Source organism: Peromyscus maniculatus, chromosome 2, assembly GCF_049852395.1.
Source record: "Peromyscus maniculatus bairdii isolate BWxNUB_F1_BW_parent chromosome 2, HU_Pman_BW_mat_3.1, whole genome shotgun sequence".
NCBI classification, from domain to species: domain Eukaryota; kingdom Metazoa; phylum Chordata; class Mammalia; order Rodentia; family Cricetidae; genus Peromyscus; species Peromyscus maniculatus.
The window spans coordinates 3,747,803-3,764,233 of record NC_134853.1 but is presented as its reverse complement, the minus strand read 5'-3'; the positions used below and the strand labels follow the sequence as shown (position 1 = coordinate 3,764,233).

The 16,431-nt window shown below is 41.8% G+C and overlaps 1 protein-coding gene across 3 annotated transcripts in view; it reads right to left on the bottom strand.

Moving 5' to 3' along the window:
- Positions 1–16,431, bottom strand: part of Sgk3 (serum/glucocorticoid regulated kinase family member 3) — a 126,778-nt gene that overhangs the window by 39,942 nt on the left and 70,405 nt on the right. For all 3 annotated transcript variants that reach the window (XM_076563673.1, XM_015993528.3, XM_015993527.3), the window contains exons 2-5: positions 11,279–11,496; positions 6,185–6,268; positions 2,439–2,511; positions 1,782–1,857 (exon numbers count right to left, since the gene is read on the bottom strand). In XM_076563673.1, coding sequence (XP_076419788.1) covers positions 1,782–1,857; positions 2,439–2,511; positions 6,185–6,268; positions 11,279–11,356 — 311 coding nt within the window. In that variant the 5' untranslated portion in view covers positions 11,357–11,496. The remainder of the gene's footprint in view (positions 1–1,781; positions 1,858–2,438; positions 2,512–6,184; positions 6,269–11,278; positions 11,497–16,431) is intronic.

Sequence of the window (16,431 nt, the reverse complement as noted above, 5' to 3'; positions counted from 1 at the left end):
TCATGAAGTTATTTTTAAAAATCCTGTCCCCTGTCAAACAAAGCAACCTGGGGCCAAGGAGAAGTAGTGACAGGTCCAATCCAGTCCAAGCTGGCCTCGAACCTCTCGTGCTCCTGCCTCTCTCTCTCGCACGGATGGGGCTAATGAAGCCACTTTAAAGTGTGTTTCCCCAGCGGCACAGGAAGCATGCTGTAAGTGCTCATGCTACACTTGCTAGTCGGCACCTTACTCTTTTATATGCTGTCTTTCAAGATAATCTGAAATTAAAACGAAAACGAAGTTGTTGTTTTTTTTTAAACAAAAGATAAGGTCTAGGTAATATGAAGTATCTCATTTTTTGAAAAGAAAATGTCAGCTAAAAACTAAGCTTAAAGCCGGGTGATGGTGGTGGCGGCGCACACTTTTAGGTTAGACCAGCTGTTTTTTTTTTGTTGTTGTTGTTGTTGTTTTTAAGATTTATTTATTTATTACGTACACAGAAGAGGGTGCCAGATCTCATTACAGATGGTTGTGAGCCACCATGTGGGTGCTGGGAATTGAACTCAGGACCTCTGGAAGAGCAGTCAGTGCTCTTAACCTCTAAGCCATCTCTCCAGCCCCGCGGTGCACGCTTTTAATCCCAGCACTCGGGAGGCAGAGGCAGGCCGATCTCTGTGAGTTCAAGGCCGGCCTGGTCTACAGAACGAGATCCAGGAAAAGCGCAAAGCTAAACAGAGAAACCCTGTCTCGAAACAAAACAAAACAAACAAACAAACAAACAAACCTAAGCTTAAAACCTCTTGGTTATTTGTTCGTGGGGTTCTGGAAATTTCTTCTATCCTCAAGAGAAGACAGTTACTTATAAAGTGCATGTGTATATTTAAAAAAAACAACCTGTTGTCACAAGTGATCAAGGTGGAGAGAGTAAGTGCCAGGGGAGTGCTCGGCCACAAAGAGGACATTCCATTATCACCCTGACCCCTGCGAGGCTCAGGGACCATCTCAGCAGAGGGAGGAGAGAGGGTCAAAGCCGGAGACTGGGGAGAAGCAGAGTGAAACTGTCTGTGCCTCTGGAACAGGCGGACTCACGTAGCTTAATCCTAACGAATGTAGCAGATCCTGAGATTTTTTCTAAGCTATGGATAAATATAATATTAAACAATTAGCAATATGCTTTAACTATATAATGCAAATATACTTAAACGGTAATCCATAAAACATCTATGTCTTGGTTGGTATTTCTGTCAACTTGAAACAAGCCAGATTCATCTGTGAAGAGGAATTCTCAATGAAGAAAAGTGTCTTCATGGTGTTTGCCTGGAGACATGTCTGTAGCATATTTTCTTCATTAATAACTAATGTGGGCGGGCCCGGTTCACCAGGGTGGTGCTCCCTGGACAGGTGGTCCTGGGCACACAGGAAAGCAGGTTGAGTAAGCCACGAAGAACAAGCCAGTAAGCAGTGTCCCTCCACGGTCTCTGCTTCAGTTCCAGCCCTGGCTTCCCTCAGGGATGGAGTGTGACCTGAGAGTTGTGAGCTGAAATTAACCCTTTCCTCTTCCACTTGTTTCTGGTCACAGTGCTCTAGCACAGCAACAGAAACCCAGCTAAGAAGTTACACACGTGCAGACGGAAGGGGAGGTAGAGAAGGGACAGCATATGAAGTGGATAAAGAGCTTTAGAAGAGAGTGCTCTAGGGAGAGTCCACACACAGTAACAAGTCACCAAAAGTATAAACTCATGCCGAGGTTCAATCGAGACTCGAGTTCGGTTTCCCTGTCCCTTTAGAAGGAAAGTACTTACTGGTTGTAAAGCTCTGGATACCTGACCAAGTTCTGAATGAACTCATTCAGTCCCGCTCTTCTTTGTTTAATAAAATCTGGAAGAGAGACGCACAGTAGCAGTCGTATTTCTGTCAGATGACGGGACTATCATGAAACATTTATGGGAGAACACGCAAGCACAAAGTGCTATCTCCTAATTGGCATTTGATGTTGAAGGAGGAATAAATGCTTAAATACTTAAGATCCATACACGTAACCTGAACTTGGATGAGGGCTTTGGAGAAGCTTCAGAAAAACTACAGCTTCGCCATCAGAGGCCAGAGAGCACTTAATGCGCACAGGACTTATGTTTCTAGGAGTTAAATCTCGACACTAAAAACTGCCTCTAACTGGAAAACCACTGGCTGGCTGTCCTTAGTGCATCGTATACACGTCTTCTTAGCAGCGAAGCAGATTGTACATCATAGGCCTCATGGGCAAAACAGGTGCGGTAACAATGCATGCCTGAGGCTGAGGCAGGGGAATCACTCATTGGAGGCTAGCATGGGCTACATAGCAAGATTCTGCCTCAAAAAACAAACAAGTTCTGAACAATCATATTCTTCAAAGAACACATGACCTATGTCTTCAAACTTCAATCAGAACTCAGCAGTCAGACCGTGAAGCTTGTGCTTACCTGGGTCAAAATTATCACCGAATATCCTCTTGGCAGGAATCTTCAGAGCCATAGCAGGAAACTGTTTCTTCAACTGAATTTTAAAAAACAGCATTCCATGAGCTAATTTCTAAATCTATTTATGTCTGCACAACACAATATGATCTTAAGGAAAATTTATAAGAGACATTTTAAGTATGATGATACAACATACCACACTAATATATATGAATAAAATGCCACAGACAGACTAACCATCCTATTTTGTTCCACTAAATTGTTTAGTATGTATGTGACCTGGACAGGTTGCTTAACATCTCTGTGCCAGGGTTTGTTTGGTTTTTTCCTGTCTGTAAAATGGGGATAGGCCAATTGAGCATCTTGTTGTGCAGCTGAAGAAGATAAATTCATTAAGCACTTAGATTGGAAAACAGCGTCTAGGTTCTGCAGCAACTACTCATCTTTTACCCCAGGAAATGTGCTCTTTGTGGTCTATAGCAACAGATTATTAACACTTTTTCAGAGACAGTGAATTAATTTTGCTTTCTCTACTCTCAACTCTAGCTTTCTCTTTATTAATATCTGATACATTTGTTTATCAGATTTGCTCGAGGGAAAACTGACTTTCTTTGAAGAATCACTTGCTGTCTATCCTGAGCACTTATTGTATACAGAAAGAATTAAACAAGGGCAGTCAGGTTGTGAGCTTGCAATAGAAAATCCACACATACACAAGTACGGATCTAACTGGTGACTAGTAGGAAAAACAGAGAATAAAAGAATGCACTCATCACTGCAGGCTACAGGCAGCAAACCCCAGACCAAAGAGGGAGAAACAAATGGTCCCCCCACAACAAACAAGTTGTAAAAACACTTGGTAGACTTCTCAGCTGGTCACAAAAACAGTCGGGACATTCGGTACCAAGGAACTACTGTCCTTATCTTTAGATATGATGGTGATACTGTGTTTTCAGCACTTTTTATCTTTTAGATAAAATTATATTAAACTATGTACAAATTAAACGGCACGTCAGGTTTGTGCCGAAATTACAACGGGCTGGTTCAGAACATGAAACAAGCTGCCTTGTAGCAGTAACTGAAGGCGGTGACAGTCTTTTATTCTTTTCTTTCTCTTGTTGTTTTTAGTTTTTTGAGGCAGGGTTTCTCTGCGTAGCCCTGGCTGTCCTGGAACTCACTCTGTAGACCAGGCTAGCCTCGAACTCAGAGATCTGCCTCCCTCTGCTTCCTGACTGCTGGGATCAAAGGCATGCGCCACCACACCTGGCAATATTTAATTATTTTCTTGTTGATGCTAATACAATTACTACTGCCTATTAGACAATTTGTATTAACAAAAGTTAAAATTACAAACCACATTCCATAAAAACATATTTAAGCTGACAATAAAAAAATTCACAAATTGAAGTTTTTACTTTTTGTTTTATTTTTTTTTTATTCTAAACAAAGGAAAGGAATCTGTGTTTCCTAACTCAGGGAATGGAGGCTCAGCCTGGCTCCTGTCGTTTTAAATAATACAACTGATTGCTTTTGTGCTGACAAGAAGCAGAATTTAAAACGTTTATAGAAAAGATATTTATAAGAAAGACAAAGTTGCCGGCGGTGGTGGCCCACACTTTTAATCCCAGCACTCGGGGGGCAGAGGCAGGCAGATCTCTGTGAGTTCAAGGTCAGCCTGGATTACAGAGTGAGATCCAGGACAGGCACCAAAACTACACAGAGAAACCTGTCTTGAAAAAAAAAAAAGACAAAGTTATCAAATAAAAAGATGAAGAAAATGAGAGAAATATGGAGAGATGGGTGTCCAGGGCTGTCAGGAGAAGCAAAGGGTCAATTCTCACCCAGCTCCCCAAATACTTTTTAAAAACTACTAGAAAAATCGCAAGGCCCATCCCACTGTTATTGGCTGGTATTTTCCTTTCAATTGTAATTTAACTCGGTCACCACCTCAAAATTCTTAGTCAAGCAGTATAAAACAATGTATAGGAAATTCAGTTACATAAGCTTTAATGAAAAATAAAGAAGAGTGGAGAGTAAGAAACATCATTACAGGCAACAGTTTAATTGATCTGATCCACTTTGAGTTCCCCCTTTGTCCAGATTTTCTAGAATATGTAATAATTTACACACAGATTTACGTATTTTCTCAAATTGTATGTGCATGTGTGTGTACGTGCAGGTGCTCCTGGAGGCCAGAGAACATTGAAAACCCTGCCACCGGAAGTCCCAGGTGTTTGTGAGCCACCCCATGAGGACCCCAAGATTTTCATGTTAAAATCAGGAGATAGGGTTAAGAAATGAAAGATTACCTTTCTAAATATAAACAGAAATTTTCTAGAGAGGCCTAGTAACCTACTCATTGCACATACCGGGAGATCAATATCTTTCTTTTTTTTCTCTCTTTCTTTCTTTTTTTAAGATTTATCTATTTATTTATCTATCTATCTATTTATTTATTATGTATTTATTTATTTATTATGTATACAGTGTTCTGCCTGCATGTATCCCTGCAGGCCAGAAGAGGGCACCATATCTAATTACGGACAGTTGTGAGCCACCATGTGATTGCTGGGAATTGAACTCAGGACCTCTGAAGAGCAGCCAGTACTCTTAACTGCTGAGCCATCTCTCCAGCCCAAGATCAATATCTTTTATGGCAAGAAAGAACTAAGAGCTTACATTTGGAGTTGGGGGCACACTTGTTTTTGTTTACCATAACTGAAGCAAAGCTTGGGACTCAGAGCTGTTCCAGTCCAGGCTTCTGCAGTGACGGACTTGAAAGGCATGATCTGAGCATCCTAAGACTTTTAAGACAGTATCTTCCACCAGAGTCAGCCCCTGGCAGAACCTGGCCCTGATGCCTTTCAATGGCCTTAGTACCTCACTGCATACATTAAAAACTATGAGCGCGGGTTGGGGATTTAGCTCAGTGGTAGAGTGCTTGCCTAGCAAGCGCAAGGCCCTGGGTTCGGTCCTCAGCTTGGGGGGCGGGGCGACAAAAACAAAACTATGAGCAACAGGAGGTGCTAGATTGTGAACTACTTAATAGCTGGATTATGAACAGAAATGGCGTCAGTTACTTAGACAGCTACTGGTGTCTCAGATTTCACACTCCAGTGGACAGTTGGAAAAGCAACACTAATTTCAACTGTGTTAGTGCTTGAAAGCCAGAACTGACGGCTTCTGAGAATGTCTCAGAAGAGGAGTGTGTGGCTGACACTCTGAGATCTGGGGCTCAGAGCTGAAGATCTGAACCAGAACTGTCTTGATGAACACTGTTGTTATCTGGCACAAGTATCTGTGCCTAGTGTCGTCAAGACACTGAAATGTCCTTGAGCTCCTCATCGCCTCTCACTGTTCATGTGGAACGGTCTTCCCACATTTCCCATAAAGACTGTGAGTTAAAACGCGTCTGAAAGACCCCTTCCCTTTTCTTCTTGGTAACATGCATCGATTTACTCATTCAAATAAATGACTCCCCTCATGGATTTTTATCAAGTGTTTAGCTTTAATTAGGAATGATGGTGCAGCTCAGGTAGTGGTGGTGGTGGTGGTGGCGGCGGCGGCGGCGGCGGCGCACGCATTTAATCCCAGCACTCAGGAGGCAGAGGCAGGCAGATCTCTGTGAGTTCGAGGCCAGCCTGGTCTACAGAGCAAGTTCCAGGACAGCCAGAATTGTTATATAAAGAACCCTGTTTTGAAAAACAAAAACAAAAAGAAAGACAGGAAGAAACGCTGTGGTCTCTTACGGTGTTGTAAAGTTTGTCAAACTCTGCATATCTTCTGAAGACAAACCACTCACTTCTGCCCACAGAGACCAAAACCTTGTAAACCTGTGGAAATAAAAAAAGATATACTTTACCAAATCTTTACTGTAAAGAAACAATCAGCTGTTTAAATACACAAAAACTGTCTGAATATGCATGAAACTGGTGACTGTTGACACAACTCTCCAAGATAAAAAAGCATGCCAAGTGAAGCACTTATTTCATCCGGTCAATTTTTTTTTGTTTTGTTTTATCGATATTAACTATTCTTTACTTTTGGATAATTTAACACTTGCATTTTAAATTTTATGTAAATACCTTCTTTGAAAAAACATACACACAACATAATGCAAACTATAATCTGAGAGGTTTTTCATCCTGATGAGCTCATCATACATAACTCAAGAAAAGACTATGCACTACCGCCCTTCATCTGAGTAGCAGCACATCCCCTGCCAGGTGACTGCGGACGCCTGGCCTGCAGCTGACTGACTTCATCGCTTCTCTCCGAGAAGGGATTCACCTTTGCAGCTCCAGTGAAATAGCGCACTAAACTGGCATAACATTTTTGTTATTTTCGGAGAATAACCATGGAGATATATATATATATATAATGTGCTCACGATCAGATTTCTAATTGAAATTGTGCTCACTGATTTCTAATTCTTTGCCATTCTTGCCTCATATTTTCTTTTCCAAGTCTATAAAAAATTATAGACTTACTTATCAGTTTACTAGGGCCTTCAAATTATAAAGTACTCTCAAAAGTGATGTCTGGCCAACAGTAAACACTCATCTACTACCTCTTTTCCTCCCAGATCATCTTCTATACAGCATTTTTCAAATAAAAATTGTATCCTCACATCTTCCTAATGCCATCTTACAAATGTATCTAACATCTTCATATACAGCTTCATTTACTCAGAAGCAACAATCCTTCGAAGCAAGCAGAATTATAACCCCTACTAGATGTGAGAAATTGTCAGTCAAAAAGTTGATTTACTTAATTAAAACACCATAAAGCTTTGACTAAAATCTGTATCATTTCCTTCCCACTAATATCAGATCTGGCATTAAACCAGCAGCAGGTAGAGAATTAACTTTTCACCATTCAGCCCAAAGACAGCCTCAGAATACAACTCCACATTCTATAGTGAATTATGAGGAAAGTTTGAGAACCCAAAGATGCTGTAATTTCTAACAAGAAAATAACAATAACTGAGGTATATGGAGACAGAGTGTCTGAGGAAGAGCTTGGGGTATAAATCCAATTTTTATAGTGATAACTAGATATGTCTTGCTTAAGGGGATTTACTATACCCCTGTCCACAGTCTCTGAGTGTCAGAGAAAAGCAGGTTCATCTCAGACAACCACACAAACATGTAAAAATGATCTTATCCCACAAAAGGTAGGTAATTCACGTCCACAAGTTCACACTAGATAAGACTATGAGGAAGACATGGTTCTGATATTTTGTGACATACTGCACAGATGGCTCTTGGACATAAAGCCATATTAAAGCTCTGTCTTTCTATGAGAGAAGTGATTAAGTCAGCTGGAGGCAAGACACAGCCACCGGCATCGGTCACCTGAGAAGGGATGTGCTACTCAGATGAAGGACAGTAGTGCTTGGGCCTCTTGAGCTGCAGATGTTGAGTCGTCAGAGACGTGGTACACATCAACTCTTAGCTCACATTGTCAAATACACTTTAGATGTCACGACAATTTTATGATTTTCAGAGACGAATCATAGATGACCCTTTATTCACTGTGTAAAACTACTGAGTTTGTGTCAGAAATAAGGAGACTAGTCCAGCGCCAGCAAGGTGACTGAACTGGATGGCCGAGTCTCCTGTTTAGGAGACATGCAAACTGATACAAAGGACAACGCCAGGTCTATGTGACAATGGGCATCTTAAGTCCTTGTACTGATTTCCTGGTGAAGATAAAGAAAAGGGAGGTGGGCTGCTTGGCCTTGGCTACCCAACTACAGCCAAGACCACAGCCAAGTCTCAAGTTCAGGACAGAGAGTCTCTGGAGCAAACCACACACACACACACACACACACACACACACACACACACGTTTTAACAACAACAACAACAAAATGAATGGGCAAAACCTAAAGAAACTTTCAAATAAAAAAAAATACTTTCTAAGATTCTCAAAGTTTTCATTTTATGTGTAAGAGTACCTGCATACATATCTGTGCACCATGTGCAGTGCCCTCAGCAGTCATAAGAAGGATCTTTTATGGATCTTCCGGAACTGGAGTAGATGGTTGTGAGCCACTATGTTGGTGCTGGGAGTTGAACCCAGGTCCTGTGGTAGAGCATCCATCCAGTGCTCTTAACCTCTGAGCCACCTCTCCAGCCAGGCAATTCTTATTAAACCTACACTATCTCTATTTTAGGGTCTGGTGAAACAATATTGGGGGAAGTCTTCCCTCAAATGACCTTGCATTTTAGCAGGCAAGGTAGCCATTAAAAAGACAAAATATATTAAGTAGTGATAATGGCTACTGAAATATTAAGTGAGGTAAGTAGGAGAGAAAATGAAAGGGATAGGGTGAAGGGTAAGGTGCTAGTTTGTATTATAAGTGGTTGAATACACACAAAGCCTCCAATCAGGAATGTTCGGGCATCTGAAGGAAGTAAATGAACAAGATGACTTTCACAGGGGCTCTGAGAAACCAGGGCACAGCACGGGAATACCAGGGCAGGGGTCCTGGTAGAGGGCCCCTGACCCTTTCACAGAATGTGTGGAAGCATCTCTCCAGGAAAGAGCAAAGGACACCTAACTTAATCCACTGTGCACACCGTAGGGACGCCTGCAAACTTGATGGGAGGCATAGTTCCTAAAGGTCAGAACAGGAAGAAAAGGAAGGCATACACTGCATGCACTCCATATTTTATCCAAGATACAACAGTCCTTGCTGTCCTTCAAGGTGGTGTTGCTAAAAGTACGCTTACATAAATGTATTAACAAGCATGTATTGTTTAAGACACTGTTGTTAAAACACATTCTCACCCACACTCACAGATACACACACTTCCGCAGTCTAGAGGCTAGGAAGAGATCTACAGCCAGAAACACACTGCAGCCTCTCTGTCTGTATCAACGCAGGGAGGTGTGTTTGTTTAGGAAGGGGGAACAGGGCCAGGGAACTGTTTCTTGTTCCAAGCTAGGACCTTGAGAGAGAGCTACCATTTGGGATTACCTCTGCAAGTTAATAAGGCAGAATATAGCCGTCAGAGTATTTAGCTTAACATTTCAGCTCTTCTCAACTCCAATGTGAACGTGGATTTGAGCTGAAAGTCACTTGTTATAGGTCTCAACTGGCAAGGATCCAGTGAGATCCTTAGTGGTGGTCCAAAAGGGTTCTGATGAGCAACACTGAGAACTGTGTTAGCAGAATGCCCCTATGAGACTCCAGTCACACCAACAGAAGGTATTCTCATCAGCCAGCAACGGCAGAGGCCAGCTAAAACACTGGTTAGAAGTCCAGGCTGTACCATGTCAGCGATGGGTACTTTCTAGAATGGACCGTCAACAGCTGGAACATCACAGATAGACAGGGATGACAAGAAGGAAGCCAGAGAGACATTTATTCAACAACCACTCTGAAAGTGGACATCCTTCCTCCTAGAAACCAAAGTATAGACCCCGGTAAGATTGTGTGCTCAAGCAAGATGACAGACTAAGACAGCCTGGGCATTTCTACCTGGGTGAAGCGAAGTGCTAAACAGAGCTAAAGTCGAACAAATTTCTTCATACTACTCAGCAGCTGGGGACTTTCAGGGAAGACCAGACCAGAGAACACTCAGGAGAGGGGCAGGAAGTCTCTCCACGTGCTGCCTGGAGTACTGGGACTAAACACCATAGTGTGTCTCTCTATACTAACAGAACATGCTTGTTCTCAGCTGGGGGGGGGGGCTTGGAGGTCAAGATGGCCTGCTGTAGGGCTGGAGAGATGGCTCAGCCCGGGCGGGGGGGGGGATCTTAGAGGACCCAGATTTGGTTCCTAGCATCCACATGACAGCTCATAACCATCTGTAACTCCAGTTCTAGGGGATCCTTTTCTGGCCTGTGAGGACACTAAACACAGTCAGTACACAGACATACACGCAGGCAAAATATCTATAGCTATATGTGTATATACATATATATATACATTTAGATATCTATATAGATATAGATGCATACACACACAAAAAGAATGAAAAATAATTTTAAGAAGACTGTGCAATCATGAAGACAGAGTTCTGTTTCCAGAATTATGTAAAAGGCTGTGTGTTCTGCACACATCTGTAATCCAACTTCTGAAGGAAGGCAGAGATGGGAGGTTTGCTTTTAGTAAGCAAGAAAACACAAGCCCCAGGTTCACAGAGAGACCCTGCCTCATGTATAGGCATAGAGTGACCGAGGAGGACACCTGACTACTTCTGTCGTCCATGCAGTATGTATGTGCGCATAGACTACATGAACACACACACACACACACACACACAAATAGGTAAACAAATATATCAGTGTTTACTTTCCAGTAACAGTCACTGATAACACTACTACCATACATACTCATTGTACCTACTGTTTATAAATCCCTCCAGCAGATACTGTGGCACTAAAAATCAAAATCAGAAATGTCTTTACCTTCAAGGTGGAAAAAGAGGGAAACATTTTTAAAATGTGGTGGAAGGTAACTAAATGCCGTAAGACACTATGGAAATGTCAAGACAGTAGTCCTTAATATGGGCTCAAGGACTTGGGGAGTCTACAACACTTGACAGTGTGTACAAAGCTAACAGTGTGCAGACCCATGTCTACACACACACAAGAGGGCGTGTGAGCCTCATCAAACTCTCCAGCGGGACTGGAAAACAGGCAAAGATCTGCACGAAAGGACAATTACTGTTACAGCAGCCAGAGGGCTTTGTGAAGACAGCTCCTTCAAAAGTAAAACCTGGACACGTGCAGAGGAGAGGAGGCAGGTTCCTGGGTAGGAAAGAACACAGGCGGAAGCAGCAACACTTGCTGTAGTTACTCTCGTAAGCTTCCTGCGACACACTTACCGTGAATCTCTTCTTTTTCTCTCTGTGTTCATCGGAGCTGGGGATGCTGACACTTGGGCAGCTCTCCTTGCAGTCCATGGTACAATCTCTCTGCACTCACTGTCTTGAAGGTCACAGAAACTGAGTCTGAAGTTTCAAAGTCCAGCAGAGGGTAAATACAATTAACTAATCCAAAATACGAAATCTCTTGAGGTTATGTTCAAACTCCATCATGGAACCTTAAACAACAGGAAAAAACACAATGAGCAAACCAATTGAAAAACAGCATTATGAGGCTGAAGAAATAGCTCAGCAGTCAAGAGAGCTGGCTGTTCTTAATACCAGCTTTGCTTTTTGGAGGACCAGTGTTCCCAGCACAAATATCAGGGGGCTCACAGCTTCCTATACCTCCAGCTTCAGAGTATCTGATGCCCTCATCTAGCCTTTGAGGGCAACTGCATACACACACACACACACACACACACACACACACACACACACACACACACACACCCCAGAGATGAAGGGATGGTTCAACATACAAAAAAAACAGTAAATGTAATCCAACATATAAACAAATTGAAGAAATAAATAAAACAACAACAACAAAAACCCCACATGATCATATCACTAGAAGCAGAAAAGGCCTTTGACAAAATCCAATACCCCTTCATGAGAAAAGCCCTTGGGGAGATTAGGGATACAAGGGACATACCAAAACATAATAAAGGCAATCTACAGCAAGCCTATAACCAACAACAAATTAAATGGATAAAAACTCAAAGCAATTTCACTAAAGTCAGGAATAGTACAAGGCTGTCCACTCTCTCTATATCTATTCAATACAGCACTTGAAGTCTCAGCTAGAGCAATAAGACAACTGAAGGAGATCAAGGGGATACAAATTGGAAAGAAAGAAATCAATGTATCTTTATTTGCACATGATATGATAGTATACATAGGTGACCCTAAAAATTCCACTGGGGGCCGGGCAGTGGTGGCACATGCCTTTAATCCCAGAACTCGGGAGGCAGAGGCAGGTGGATCTCTGTGAGTTTGAGTCCAGCCTGGACTACAGAGTGAGTTCTAGGACAGCCAGAGCTACCCAGAGAAACCCTGTCTCAAAAAACAAAACAAAACAACAACAAAAATTCCACGGGGACTCCTACAGCTGATAAACACTGTTAGGGAAGTGGCAGGACACAAGATTAACTCAAACAAAAACAACAACAAAACAATTCAGTAGTTCTATCTACAAATGACAGACTAAGAAAGAAATCAGGGAAACAACACCTTTCACAATAGTCTAAAAAAACTTAAAATATCTTAGCATAACTCTAACCAAGCAAGTAAAATACTTGTAGGACAAGAACTTCAAGTCTTTGAAGAAAGAATTTGAAGAAGATATCAGAAGATGGAAAGATCTCCCATGCGCATGAATGGGTAGGATTGACATAGTGAAAATGGCCAATTTACCAAAAGCAATCTACAGATTCAACACAATCTCCATCAAAATTCCAACATAATTCTTCACAGATCTTGAAAGAACAATCCTCAGCTTCATATGGAAAAAACAAACAAACAAAAACAGGATAGTTAAAACAATCCTGTATAATAAAAAAACTGGAGGTTCTTCTTGAAATCCCTGATCTCAATCTGTACTACAGAGACACAGTAATTTAAAAAAAAAAAAAAAAAAAAAAACCAGCATGATATTGGCATAAAAATAGACATGTTGACCAATGGAACTGAACTGAAGACACAGACCTAAATCCACACACCTATGGACACCTGATCTTGATAAAAATGCCAGAAATACACACTGGAAAAAAGACAGCATCTTCAACAAATGGTGCTGGTATAACTGGATGTCTGCATGTAGAAGAATACAAATAGATCCATACTTATCACCATGTACATAATTCAACTCCAAATGGATCAAAAAATGCATATAAAGCCAGATACACTGAACCTAATAAAAGAGAAAGTGGAGAATAGTCTTGAACGCACTGGTACAGGAGAAGACTAACTGAACAGAACATCAATAACACAGACACTAAGATCAACAATAATAAAGGGACTTCATGAAACTGAGAAGCTTCTGTATGGGAGAGGACACCATCATTTGGACAAAGTGGCAGCCTACAAAATGGGAAAGCGTTTTTTTTTTTTTTCCAACTCCATATCCAAAATGGGACCAATATCCAAACTATAAAAGAACTCAATAAACTAGATATCAAAAAACAGAATAATCCAATTTAAAAATGGGGTACAGTTCTAAACAGAGAATTTTAAGGAGAGGAAACTCAAATGGCTGAGAAACACTTAATGAAAGGTTCAACATCCTTAGATATCAGGGAAATACAAATCAAAAGTACTTTGAGACTCCATCTTACAACTGTCAGAATGGCTAAGATCAATAACACAAGTAACAGCTCATGCTGGGGAAGATGTGGAGCAAGGGGAACACTTCTCCATCACTTGTGGGAGTGCAAACTTGTACAGCCACTATGGAAACTGTGGTTCCTTAGAAAGATAGAAATCAATCTACCTCAAGATCCAGCTATACCCCTCCTGGGCATATACTCAAAGGATGCTCAATCATACCACAGAGACACATGCTCAACCATGTTCAACACTGCTCTATTCATAATTGCCAGAAACTGGAAACAACCTAGATGCCCCTCAAAAGAAGAATGGATAGAGAAAATGTAGTACATTCACACAATAGAGTGTTACTCAGTTGTAAAAATGACATGAAATTTGCAGGCAAATGAATGGAATTAGTAAAGAATCATCCTCCATAAGGTAACCAAGACTCCAAAAGATAAATGTGGCATGTAATCACTTATATGTGGCTATTAGCCATTAAATAAATGATTACCAATCTACAATCTGTAGACGCAGAGAGGTTAGGTATAGCAGAGGGGACTGGAAGATACATGGATCTCTCTGAGAGAGGGGACTGAAATAGATTTTATAGGTGGACAGGGGTGGGGTGGGGCAGACGGGAATGGAAGGGTCAGGTCGGGAGTGAGAGGGGAGATGGCATTGCGAGGTGGGATGGAAAACTAGTGCAGTGGAAAGTTCCTAAAATATATGAAGGCGATCCTAATAAAGTCTCCAAATAATGAGGGAAATAAGAGTCCCAGGTAGCCATCTCTTGTCACCAAATGAAGCTTCTCGTTTTTGTACTGGGTTACATTCAATTGAGTTGTTGGCCAATGGGTCCCATGGAAATCCCCAAACAAACCAAGCTGTTGCCAAGACAATAAGTTGCTCTCCACAAACTGACAGCTAAGCCCATTGCTGAAGACAACACCCACACAACTCATTGTATACGGAGAGATCAAGCTGGTGTCTACACAGAACCTTCACTCCCACATTCTAGTGTCTATAGTATGGTAAATACTCTGCAGGCCACCAAAAGAGAAATATAAACACCAAGCCAGCCACAAAACCTTTGATCTACAATCTTCCTGCCTACAAGATATGCTAGGGCAATGGTGGCATAAAGCTTGTGGGAATAACCAACCAATGTCTGATCTGACTCAAGACCCACTCCATGAGATGGAACCCATACCCAACACTGTTTGGATGGCTAAGAAATGGAGACCAGATAGCCCAGAGACTTAGAGTAAAACCAAATACTACTGGTCAAAAAAATTGTGTGTGTGTGTGTGTGTGTGTGTGTGTGTGTGTGTGTGTGTGTGTGTATGTAGTAATAAAACAACTCCTAATGATATTCTGCTACATTCATAGATCAGTGCTGTGTTCAGCCATTACAGAGAGGCTTCCTCCTGCAGCAGATAGGAACAAATACAGAGACCCACAGCCAGACACGCAGAGAGAACCTTGGAATACACAGCTCTAAATAGGATGTCTCCATCAAACCCCTTCCCTCAGAGCTCAGGGAACCCTGAGAAAGAGTAGGCAGGAAGAGTGTGGGAACCAGAGGGGGTGGAGGACATCAGATGAACAGGTCTCTCTAAATCAACTGGGCAAAGTTCATATGAACTCACAGAGACTGAAGCAGCAAGCACAGGGCTGACATGGGTCTGCACTAGGTCCTCTGAATATATACGTGTGTGTGTGTGTGTGTGTGTGTGTGTGTGTGTGTGTGTGTGTGTGTGTGTAATAGCTTTCAGTTGAGTATTTTTATGGGACTCCTGAGTGTGGGATGGGAGCAAGTGGGTCTCTGATTCTAGCACATTCTCTTGGAGCTCTGCTCCCATTGTTGATTTGCCTTGTCCAACTTCAATGTGATGGTTTTTGTTTTATCTTATTTTATTTTATTTTGTTATGTTTGGTTGTTATCTAACAGACAGAAAGGGAGTGGATCTGGATGGGAGAGGAGGTGAGGAGGAACAGGAAGGTGTAGAGGGAGAGGAAACGGTAATCCAGATATACTGACTGATAAAAGCATCTATTTTTAGCAAAAGGGAAAAAAGATATAAAAATGGGACACATTAATAAGTGGTAGCCCTTCTAGGGAGGGAGAAGACACAGTGACATGTGTTATCACAGGATGGGTACAGATAGATGACAGAGTACTGGGAATGCAAGTGGCTGATGAGATGGTAACAGGAGCTGGTTACTTCCAGCTGTCCTTGAAGGTGTGCACAAAGCAAGTAGCTAGCTGAATGAGGCTGCTTTATAGTCTTTAGTTTCTTATAGCTGCCAGCAGATAGCACTAAGAATAAAGGCCAGAATTTAAAGGTAACTGGTGAAGAACAATTAAACAAGCAGCTAGTCTTGATGCTAACATAGGGCACTTGTTGGAGAACAGATTTTGGATGATGAATGCAAGCATTTGGACAACATGAGCGAGGCTCAGAATGATGGCCTCCAACTCAACTCAACTTAACTTCGCAGCTCAGTGAAGCTACCTGAACTCCTCAAGTGACATCCAGACATCCAATGTCTTCGAATCCCCGTGCTCCATGTGACCCTTTCAAGTTGTTTTTCAAGGATATGCCAATTCCCCATCATGTCCTCACTGTTCTTTATTATCACATAACCCAATTGAGCTCACAAAGAAGTTTAAGACAAACCAAAAACACAGTCGATATTAGATTATCATGACCCATTAAAAGGTCACAAGCAGGGCTAGAGATGGCTCAGTGGTTAAGAACACTGATTACTCTTCCAAAGGACCTGGGTTCAATTCCCAG